The sequence below is a fragment of the Narcine bancroftii genome, chromosome 1, assembly GCF_036971445.1.
Source record: "Narcine bancroftii isolate sNarBan1 chromosome 1, sNarBan1.hap1, whole genome shotgun sequence".
Classification (NCBI taxonomy): domain Eukaryota; kingdom Metazoa; phylum Chordata; class Chondrichthyes; order Torpediniformes; family Narcinidae; genus Narcine; species Narcine bancroftii.
In genome coordinates this window covers 329,840,768-329,852,891 of record NC_091469.1, presented here as the reverse complement: position 1 = coordinate 329,852,891, position 12,124 = coordinate 329,840,768, and the positions used below count along the sequence as shown (strand labels likewise).

Here is a 12,124-nt window from a genome sequence, read left to right as displayed (position 1 = left end):
ACTTGTCCGTGAACTACTCTTTGCAGACGATGCCGCTTTAGTTGCCCATTCAGAGCCAGCTCTCCAGCGCATGATGTTCTGTTTTGCGGAAACTGCCAAAATGTTTGGCCTGGAAGTCAGCCTGAAGAAAACTGAGGTCCTCCATCAGCCAGCTCCCCACCATGACCACCAACCCCCCCACATCTCCATCGGGTACACAGAACTCAAAACGATCAACCAGTTTACCTACCTCGGCTGCACCATTTTATCTGATGCAAGGATCCACAAAGAGATAGACAACAGACTCCAAAGGCAAATAGCGCCTTTGGAAGACTACACAAAAGAGTCTGGAAAAACAATCACCTGAAGAAACACACAAAGATCAGCGTGTACAGAGCCATTGTCATACCCACGCTCCTGTTCAGCTCCGAATCATGGGTCCTCTACCGGCATCACCTACGGCTCCTAGAACGCTTCCATCAGCGCTGTCTCTGCTCCATCCTCAACATTCATTGGAATGACTTCATCACCAACATCGAAGTACTCGAGCTGGCAGAGTCCGCAAGCATTGAATCCACGCTGCTGAAGACTCAACTGCGCTGGATGGGTCAGATAGTGTGTATTTTTTTCCCCTACCTGTTTTTATTTAATTTTTGAGGTCCTCTCGCCTTAAGGAGGTTCATTGTCTTTGTGGTTTTTGTATGTCTGTATTTTGTATTTTTATATTTTGTTATTTCTATAACTTAAGGGATAGGGAGGGTGTAAAGAGGGGAAAATAAGGTCTCTGTAAATCATATTGCGTGGAAAGAGATGAAATATTCTGGTTATTGGATTTGCACAAGTCTTTGAAAATCAAAAAGAAAATATTAAAAAAAAACTAAATATCATAAAGAGATCACTTCTTATTCTTCCAAACCTGAGAAACATTTTCTATTCAACCTTAGTGAAGCTTCCCATCCCAGAAATCTACTCAGTGAACCTATATTATACTGACTGCAAAGTGTATTCTTCCTCCAGTTAGGAAAACAAAGCTACACACAATGTTCCAGTTGTGGTCTCACCAAAGATCAGATCAGATACTATTTATTGTCATGTAATAAAGCAGAAACATAATATTGCATGAAATGGCCTTTAATATGCCATAAAGCAGATAAAGATCAATAAAGATGATGGGCTTCTGTGGAATGGAGATAGAATAGGAAAGTTGACAAATTCCAGAATCTGCCACAAACTTGAGGGTTTGTTTGCATTGCCCTGTACCCCTTGCAGTCAGAGAAAGACGAGCAAATGAGAGTCCCCTCGAGATTCCCCTTTGCATCCAGCACTCCAAAGCCACACAAGACTCCAGTTCAGTTCAAACCATTGGCAACCCGAGCCATGATCTAAACCTCCGACAAGGTGAGGAAGCATTCAGCGCCCAGGGCCCTTTGGGAGCCCCCCCTTGCCCTCAGCATCCACTTGAATCCTGGTTCCAATACCTGGTTCTCAAGTGCTAGTCTCTAGCAGCCTGCAGACTGGTCTTAATCCTTTGGCCTCATTGCCAGCAGCCTGAGCGTGACCTTCAGCTGCAGAACCCCTCGCTGGACCATCACTGTGGTCACTATCTTTAAGGTCATCTCCTCTTCTTCGTCTTCTCAACATGGGGTGGGGGGGGTGTTCTACCCGTTACTGGTGCCCAGCGCCAGTCCACAGCATCTCTGGAATCTGCATCCCCCCCCCCCCGAGCCCGCTGCTGAGCAAACGCACCGCCATCTTGAGCTCAGACCCCACAATCACAGGATTTTAGATAAAACACTGTCGATTTTAACAGGCCATCAGCAGTAGGTCAAGGCAGTAGGACCTGGCGGAGGAGTACTGTGTCTCCACTCCCCACTCTCCCCAGGTCCGTCCGCAGTACTGTCATTATAGCAGCTGCTGGAGTGCTGCCAATTTTGGGGGGTGGGGGAATTTGAGAAAGGTCTGAACAATTTCATGGAGATGACTTTGCTCCACTCTACTTGTGATAATGGCATTCCCAAATGCTTGACCTGCCAACTCATTTACTTCTCATGTCCTTCCAGTCTGAAGCCAAGTCAAACCTTTTGAAAATTTCAGGCAGTGATTAACGGGTGAGTTTTCCACCACAACCTCATGTCAACATTAACATAAGACCATAGACCACAAGACATAGGAGCAGAAATGGGCTATTCAGCCCACTGAGTCTGCCCCACCATTTAATCATGAGCTGATCCATTTTCCCATTCAGCCCCACTGTCTGGCCTTCTCCCCATAATCTTTGATGCCCTTGCTAATCAAGAACCTACCAATTTCTGCCTTCAATACACCTATGGCAACAAACTCCATAGATTCACCATCCTCTGGCTGAAGAAATTCCTCTGCATCTCTGTTCTCAGCAGATGCCCTTTAATCCTGAAGTTGTGCCCTCTTGTCCTAGACTCTCCCACCACGAGAAACAACCCTTCTACATCTACTCTGTCCATCTCATTCAATGAAATCTCCCCTCCACACCCCATTCTCCTAAATTCCAATGAGTACAGGTCAGGAGCTATCAAACGCTTCTCATATGATAACACTTTCATTCTTGGAATTATCCAAGTGAACCTCCTCTGAACCTTCTCCAACATTGCTCGACTTTGCCCCTCCTGAGTTCATCCATACCTGAAATCCTCTTCCTTGTTGTCATTAGTTTATACTCAATTATTAAGTACTTTACTGCCTATTTTTAGCTGAAACAAACTTATGCTTATCTTAAACTCTACTGCTTGAATCTTTGACTCAAAATTATGCAAGGTGGCAAGTGGCCCATTGGAAAAACGTTTCCTTGCTCACCAAGTTGCCTCCCAAAGCTAGTCTTGTTTCCTGCGTTTGGCTCAGATCTCTCTGAACCTCTCCTATCCAGGCACCTGTATAAATGTATTTAAAATGTTGCAATTGCATTGAATGTCATGTGTGCCGAGATAGAGTGGAAAAACTCATTATACATTCAATCCAGGTAAGATAAATTACCTCTCACTTCCTTTGGAAGCTCGTTCCGTATTCTATTTTCAGCATGTGTGAAAAATATGTGCCTTTAAATCTTCCCCTTTTCACCTTAAATCTATGTTTTCGAGCAAAGAAACCTATGACCTGATTTATGCCCCACATGATCTGTAAAGCCACCACTCAATCTCCTACATCCCAGAGATGAAAAGCCCCAGCCTTCTAGGTCTAGCCACACAGCGCTTCATCAAGTCTGGTGTCATTCCTGATTGAACTTGTCTCCATCAGCAGAGTCCATCCCTTCATTTCACTCGGCCCTAAACTCTGGAATTCCCTCCCTCCCTTGATCATTGACCCTCTTTTACGACAATCCCTGTGATCTTGATGCCATATTTCCTATTTGATAAAATGCTGCTTCCTGTTCTGCTGCTAGCCAATGTCCAATGGTTTCCTCAACATCAGAGAGACTGAACGCAGACTGGGAGATTGCTACGTTGACCACTTCAGCTCTGTCTGATAGCGTGACATCCCAATGGCCACCCATTTCAATTCCCTGTCCCATTTCCTTGCTGACATGACGATCCATGGACTCATGCTCTGTCAGACTCTAAGATCACCAGCAAATTGAAGGAACAACACCTCATCTTCCACCTGGCACCCTCCAACCTGATGGCGTTAGCATCCATCTGTCTTCTCTGGTTTCCGTTAAACAACGTAAAATAAATATTGATTAGTAAGTATGAGTCTCGGATGGTCAGTGTGATCAGTTCCTTTGATCATTCAACATTCTCACTGTCCGTGGGAAGAACCTGTTCCTCAGCCTGGTGGTGCTGGCTTTGATAATCCTGTATCTCTTCCCCAATGGGAGCAGCTGAAAGATGTTGTTTGCAGAGTGGAAGTGGTCCTCAATAATTTTGCAAGCCCTCTCTTCAGACAATGATCCTGGTAGATCACACTAAGGCAGGGGGGGGGGGAAGGAAGATCCCCAGTGATCCTCTCTGCCACTCTTATGGTCCTGTGGATTGACCTCCGATCCAATTTTTTACAGCAACTGTACCTGTGATGAAGCCGGCCAGTGGCCAGAATACTTTCGACAGGAGGGGCAGAGACCCACAGATGGAGAAACCACAACAGCAAACATGGAAAGGGGGGGGCGGGGGAGAATAGCTCTGTGAATAGAGAGGGAAGGCAGTGGAGAGCTGTAGGAAAGGAGAGAGGGATGGGGAAGAGAGGGAGAATGGGGGTGGTAGGCCAGCAGAAACCAGAGAAGTTGATGTTAATGCCATCCAGTTTGAGCAGTGGTTCTCAACCTTTTTCTTTCCACTCATATACCACTTTAAGTAATCCCTATGCCATAGGTGCTCTTTGATTAGTAAGGGATTGCTTAAAGTGGTATGTGAGTGGGAAGGGAAGGTTGAGAACCACTGCTATAGACCCAATTGTTACTGAAATATTTTGCTTGAGAAAAATTGTCACTGGTCCATTTCCTTTGCAGTTATGAAACAGTGCACATAAAATGAGTCAATTAGGAATGGTTAAAACAGTGGTTTTCAAACTTTTTCTTTCTACCCACATACCACCTTAAACAATGGTTGAGAATCACTGGGTTAGAGAGTGCCCAGACAAAATATTATTTGTTCCTTCAATTTATGGCCTTGGTTTGGCAGTGCATGAGGCCATGGACAGTCATGTTGGGATGGGTATTAAAACCCCCTCTATTTCATTATCCTTCAAAATGATAATTTTCCAATTCTCCAATGTCATTTGTATGGCAAAAGAGAACTGGGCAAAGTTCCAGCTGGAAATTTAAGACTGTTAAGAGGGACAGTGCTCATCTTTTGAACCAGCATAAACTCTCATCTCACATTCACTTCGGGTCATTCTAATTTTAACCGAATGACACAGGAATGATGGGAGAGGAGGGGTGTTGGATTTAAAAGTCTAAGATTGATCCAGTTCCAAATTTAGAAAGTAAAAATCTCCACCATCATAAAGTACCAAATTTAGGAAGGTGATATACATCTGAGTACTCTTTTCAACTAAATTTTCAATTTGGATGAATTGAAGACTCCGAATGTTTTTAATACACAAAATTGCTGGAGAAACTCAGCAAGTTTTACAGCGTCCACAGGAAGCAAAGAAATATATCTGAAGTTTCGGGCCTGAGCCCTTTTTCAAGAAGGCAGGCACCTGAATAAAGAGGCTGGGGGAGGAGTGAAGAAAGGAGAAGGGGTGGAACATAGGCCAACAGGCAAGAGCCAATAATTGGACATGGAGAGGTGCGATTTGATCGGCGAAAGGGGTGCCTCTGTGAATGCAGAGCTCAAGGAAAGGAGAGAGAAAAAGGTGAGAGAGGGGGTGATGGGGGTGGGAAAAGAGAGAGAGAGATGAAAGGAGATATAGGAATAGGAAAAGAGTGAGAAGGGGGGAAGGAGGGTAAAAGAAATGGAGGTCGATGTTAATAACACCTGATTGGAAGGTTCCAGATGGAATATGAGGTGTTGTTCCTCCAATTTGTGGGTGGTTTTAGTCTGGCAGTGCGTGAGACCATGGACAGACATGTCGGCATGGGAATGGGGCAGGGAACTGAAATGGGTTGTTACTGGTGACCCAAGCTAATGCACTGAAAAATTGCTGATAAAAATCTTTACCTCCTACGGGACGTGCCAATTTTCTCCAGCACTTTCATGTATTAACCACAATTACAAGGTCTGCAGATTCAAATGTTTTCTTTTCATTTCCATATTGTAAGGTAAAACATCATGAGATGGGAATGTGTAAGGAGTTACCCTGCCCTGTACAGGGCTGTAACAAGATGTAAATGCATCCTTGTACTTACAAGATAAGAGAGACATTGATGGATTGAGAGGCAGGAAGCTAGCAGGGAAAGGATAGCAACAGTTTTAGTCATTGGACAAGTAATGATATGATGATGTTCTAAGCATGTATCCAAGGGTATAAAAAATCACCATTTTGCTGATAACGGCAGAATGCATTCTCCGACTAACATGGTTGGTCGCAAGTGTTACAATCCGGTAATAAAGAACAATGAACCCTGATTTCGACTCAGCCTGGTGTTTGTCTCACTCATTCATGAACAAAGCAGACCTAACAATATCCATGATGCTAAGAAATCATCCAAGGGAGAAAAAGTGCATGTGGTAACACTAACAGATTTTTTATCAGTGGTCAACCAGTATTCCAAGAATTTGTAACAGCAATGAGGGTTGTTCTCACTTACCCTGCAGGTCAATTTCTTTGCCATGTGCACAATTTCACCATTATTATCCATTACTTCACAGCTCCCACTCTCGCTCGAGTTCTCTGAAGAATCATCTCCGCCATCCAAACGTTCTGGAATCGCACCATTAACCCGCATTACTTCAACATGGAGCCGGCCAGCAACCTTGATTCAATTCAACAAGGCAAACATTTAACACATTTCCCTCAAACTCTCTATCTGTTCATTCAACAAATTGTGTTTTTATTTTTTCTCTCTCCCAAGTTTTATATCAAACCAGTGTACAATCAGACTTATCAGACCGATGTTTTAGATGTGGCGAAGAGGTAGGAACTTTTTTTTTACATTCAAACTGATCATGTTCTAAAGTGAGACCTTTTTGGGTTGATCTAGGAAATTTCTTAGAGCAGATTACAGGAAGAAAATTTCCACAAAACCCAGAATTATTTTTACTGGGGAATATTACAGGGATAAGACCTCAATTGAAACTATCTAAACATCAAAAAGAATTTGCTAAAATTACTTTGGCATTGGCTAGAAAATTATTAGTACTTGCATGGAAGTCTGATTCACATCTTGGTATGGCACATTGGAATGTGGAGACACACAGTTGTCGTCCCCTTGAAAAAAATTATCTATAATTTAAGAACTAAGTATGACATAGTTTGGTGCCCATATTTACAATTTTCAGCTGTAAATTTTTAGTTGTGTTCTTCCTAATCCTCGAGACCAGCGTTGATCTTCTCCGAAGAAAATGAAATAGAATATGAATTTATGATCTGTGGTGTGCATGACACTTTTAAGCAGTCCATTCTGCTTTCTTTTCTTTATTTTATCTTTTTCTTGCTTTTCTTTCTATATCTATTTTTTCTTTAGGGTCTTTTCTTGAGTGGATGGGGGTTGGGGTATAACATCAAGATTTATTTTTGTATTTGTATTTTTTAAATTTTGTAATCAATTACATTGTATGGTCAAAAATTTTTTTAAAGTGTATGAAATAAATAGCAACATTTGGTTACTTTTATATTTTTGCTCAAGTACAGAGGGGTTGAACTTTAATAGACAGGCAGTTGAAGGAACCTCTGCCAGCACTCACCTCCCCCTGCTGGCTGATGATGGGAACAGCATACTCAAGTTTTGCATCGTGATAGAGACATTCCAGGAAGACATTGGCGACCCCAATCAGGTTATGGTTTTCTTGGGCTTCGTAGAAAGGGTCTCCGTGTTTGCTGAGAATTTTATTGTACTGAAAAAAAGTTACAGATTCTATTCATTATAAACGTAATAGATTAGGGCGGCATGGTTAGTGGCAGTTAGAGCAACTCTTTTGTGGTGCCAGTGACCTGGGTTCAATCTGGCACTGTCTATAAAGAGTTTGTTCATTCTCCCGTGTCTGTAAGGGTTTTCTCTATTTGCTCCAGTTTCCTACCACCCTTCAAAAGGTATGTGGGTTGTCGGTTAATTGGAGTATTTGGGCGGCCCGGGCTCGTGGGCCGGAAGGGCCTGTTACCGTGCTGAATGTCTAAATTTAAATGATCGCAATAAAGCAAGTTCCTTTCATTTTGGAAAGGAAAATGATGTGCACAGAACCTGGGCGTTCAAGTCCGTAGAAAATGGCCATGCAAATCGATAGGTAAAAAAGCCCTCTGGCAAGCTTGCCTTTGCTGGGTGGGGTATTGAGTGCAAAAGTCAGGAAACCAGCCATATAAAACAATAGTGAGGCCACAGCTGGAGTATTGCATGCAACACCCCATTACAAGAAGGATGCAGAGACTTTGAAAAGGATATAGAAGAGATTTAGCAGGATGCTGCCTGGATTGGAAGGTATAACAGAAGAAACTGGACAAACTTGGGCTGCTACCTCTGGAACATCAGAAACTGAGGGGAAACCTGACAGAAGTTCATAAAAATATGAGAGATAGTGAAAGGGTAGTCAATCAGCATCTTTTTCCCAGAGCAAAAATATCTTTTTTTTTAAATTTTTTTTATTTTTCACACTATAGATCACATTATTCAAGATATACACATTTCTCCTTTCAAATATATACAGTGTCGTTTTCTCCCCTCCTCCCTCCTCCCCTCCCCCCCCATCCATTCAAAACTCTGAATCCAAGATACATCAAACCCATCAAACAATGTTGTCACTCAACATTAACGAACAAAAACTTCCACTGAGTCAATTCTTTCCATTCTCTTTTCCTTTTGTAATTTTAGGTGATAGATGTCCCGGTAGGTTTTCTCTATTATATTCCATGTACGGCTCCCATATTTGTTCAAATAATGTTATATTATTTCTTAAACTATATGTTATTTTTTCTAATGGAATACATTTATTCATTTCTATATACCATTGCTGTAACCAGAGCAAAAATATCTTGAGGAAATGTTGAAGGCTCGGCATGGAGAGTTTTAAGAAGATGAATGGGACAAGTCTCTTTTCCAAAGAGAGGTGCCTGGAATAAGTTACCAATAATAATGGAAAAAGGAGACTCTGTAGCAGCGGCTACACTGCTAACTGAAGGATCGCACAACCAGACGGGTTGAGTTCAGTGAGCAAAAACTGATCTATTGCAGGCTGCCTGGCTGATCTTATACTTCCAGCCTGGACCTGGCTGAGAACTGCACTGGGGGGCCCCGACGTCACCGGGGCGTCACGTGGGTCCCTAAGTGCAGGCTTCTGAGCCCGGTGCTGAGATCGGGAGGAAATCCCTGATGGCGTCACTTTGGCCGGCTGCCCCGCTGTGTGCGTGACAATGTCCTTTTCCACAACTACTAGTTCGGTGGGGTCGAGGTGGGCTGGCTTTAACCCGTCCACTGTAAACAGTTCCCTCTTACAACTGATGTCCAGTGTGAAAGTGGATCCTGAACCCTGGACAACTTTGTACGGCCCTTCGTATGGTCTTTGTAGAGGTGCCGTGGATGGGCCCCGCCTGATAAAAATGTACTTTGCAGAGTACAACTCGCTGGGGACTTAAGAGGCCCATGTGCCATGTCTGGGCGGCGGTGGGGGTGTGAAGGAGTCCAACTGGGCCCAGAGGCGGGGAAGTAGACCGTGCGGTGACTGCTAGGGGTGGTGAGGAACGTTGATAAACTCACCGGGTAGGGCTAGCGGTGCACCGTGGACCAGCTCAGCTGATGATGCCTGTAGGTCTTCTTTGGGGGGTCGAGCGGATGCCCAGGAGCACCCAAGGCAGCTCATCCACCCAGTCGGGGCAGGTCAAGTGGGCCAGAAGTGCCGATGGCGGTGCAATCGCTCAACTAGCCCATTGGCCTGTGGGTGATAGGTTGTGGTGTGATGTAGCTTGATCCAAAGTCTGTTGGTGAGCTGTGCCCAGAGCGCAGAGGTGAACTAGGTGCCCTGTTCACTGGTGAGGTGGTTCGGGACGCTGAACTGGGCAACCCAACCATTCAAAAACGCTTGGGAGCAGGAGTCCATGGAGGCATCTGGCATCGGGATCGCCTCGTCCCAACAAGTGGTGTGGTCTACCACTGTGAAAAGGTAACAGTTACCTCGGGAAACGGGTAAGGGTCGAACGATGTCCACATATGTGTGGCTGAACTGTTCCCGATGTGTTCGAAATCTTGTACGGGCGCTCTGATGTGCCTGTGTACCTTGGAAAGCTGGCAATGGGTGCAGGTTCTGGCCCAGTCTGCAATCTTCCGAAGCCCATGCCAGACGAAATGTTCTGCCACCATACGGATCATGGACCTGATGGAAGGGTGGGAAAGGTCATAGATATGGTAGAAGACTTGCCTGCGCCACTGCTGGGGAACCACTAGTCATGGGGTGCTCATAGAGTCATCGCACAAGACGGTGCCCTCACCGTGAGGAGTTGGGAGGTCCTGGAACCGCAGGCCCGTGATGGGAGTCCTGAAGGCCCGTGTCTCCTCGTCGGACTCTTTGTCCCAGGCGAACAGGTCGAAGTCGAGGCCAGGTGTCAGCGCGCAAATGGCTGGTCATGAGAGTGCATCGGTGACCACGCAGTCTTTCCCCGCCTTGTGCAGAACGTCGGTGGTGAACTCCGACATGAAGGAAAGGTGACACTGTTGGCGGGCCGACCAGGGATCTCTTGCCATAGTGAGCACCTGAGTGAGGGTTTTGTGGTCGGTAAAAATGTTGAAAGGCCTCCCCTCCAAGAAATAGTGGAAATGACGCACCGCCAGGGAAATGCCCAGCAACTCACGATCGAAAGCACTATACTTGCGCTCTGGCGGGTGTGGAAGTCAGCTAAAGAATGCCAGTGGTTTCCACTGTCCATTCACCTGCTGCTCCAGGACGGTGCTGACGGCTGTGGCAGAGGCATCAATGCCATATGCAGGTCAGTGTGTGGGTGGATGAGCTGGCTAGCCGAGCAGGGTAGCCTTCGTGATGGCATCTTTCGTGGCTTCGAATGCCCTGCTGACCTCTGGAGTCCAGGTGAGTGTCCTGTCTTTGGCCGCGATGAGGGTGGAATGCAGAGGCCTGAAGTGGATGACTTGCTTCTGGCTATGTTCTTTGAGGCCCCTGCAGAGGTCGGGTATTCCACAGCAGCGCTAGAGGAAGGTTTGGCGTGGTCATGCCCATGCCTCGTAATTTCCGGGAATCGTTCGAGCCATAGCTCCTGAGCCTTTTGAGCAACCTTCCTAGGGTCGATGAAGCTCTCCTGGGACAATAACAGCCGGATGTCTTCAGGCAGATGGTCGAGGAAGATGTGCTCAAAGAGTGGGCAGTTGGTGTGATCGCCCATGAGCTTGAGCATCTCGTCCATCAACTTGATTGGAGTTCTTCCCCCCAAGGGGTCAAGGCACAGCAACTGAGCGGCACGTTCGCGCCTGGAGAGGCCGAGGGATCCAGTGAGCACCCGCTTGATGGTCTTGTACTTATCTTCTGCAGATGGGTGCTGAACGAGGTGCAGCATTCGTTTGCCGGTGGCCTGATCCAGGGCGGGGACCACATGGTAAAACTTGGTCGAATCCGATGAAATCTGGCGGAAATGAAACTGAGCCTCTGTGTGGCTGAACCAGATTTCCGGCTCCTGAACCCAGAGGTCAGGAAGCTTGATGGCTATAGCGTTGATCGAAGGGTCATTCATGTTGGGTTCAAAGACGTTTGAACCTGTCGGGGTCACCAATTGTAGCGGCGGCTACACTGCTAACTGAAGGATCGCACAACCAGATGGGTTGAGTTCAGTGAGAAAAAACTGATTTATTGCAGGCTGCCTGGCTGAGAACCGTGCTGGGGGGCCTCGACATCACCGAGGCATCACGTGGGTCCCCAATCACGGGCTTCTGAGCCCGGTGCCGAGGTCAGGAGGAAATCCCCAACGGCGCCATTTTGGTCAGCTGCCCCGCCACATGCGTGACAAGCAGGGCCAGTTCGCCTGCCTAATGGCGTACCGCCACAATTCATTTCTAACGTTTAAGAGGCTTCTCTATCTCCTATTGTTAGGGGCATCAGTCAATGCTCTGGCATCTCTTTGTTTCCCTTGCTGCAGACAAAAGTTGAGACAAGTTACATTTTTAATGTATTATTAAATGACAATAAAAGGAACCTTTGAGATAGATACATGAGTATCTAGGGAACGGATATGTATCATAACCAAACAGCAGAGTTTAACTTGGGCATCATGTCCAGCACAGACATAAGGGCTGAAGGGTCAATTCATGTGTGGTTCCCTTCTGTGTTCTACAAAAGAGAGAAACTGGAATCTTAGATGATAGATATGAATGACTGTTCAGAACAGAAGTTCTCATTCTGCCAGGAACTAACCCCCAACCCACCCCAAAGAATTCTTCCAGTGAATAACTTGGCTACATTTGAACAGCCAACTCTGTTTCAGTGACTGGACTCTGCTTGTACACAGTGGGAGAAACTCAAACAAGGTACATGGCGAACTTTTATGTCTTATTTTCACTTGCTGGAAATGTTTCCAATGTGATTAGATG

At 45.6% G+C, this 12,124-nt stretch overlaps 1 protein-coding gene across 6 annotated transcripts in view; it reads right to left on the bottom strand.

Annotated features, from left to right (window-relative positions):
* Nucleotides 1-12,124, bottom strand: part of kif13a (kinesin family member 13A) — a 343,290-nt gene that overhangs the window by 98,507 nt on the left and 232,659 nt on the right. For all 6 annotated transcript variants that reach the window (XM_069908320.1, XM_069908319.1, XM_069908326.1 and 3 more), the window contains 2 exons: nt 7,296-7,445; nt 6,200-6,364 (listed from right to left, as the gene is read on the bottom strand). In XM_069908320.1, the coding sequence (XP_069764421.1) occupies nt 6,200-6,364; nt 7,296-7,445 (315 nt within the window). The remainder of the gene's footprint in view (nt 1-6,199; nt 6,365-7,295; nt 7,446-12,124) is intronic.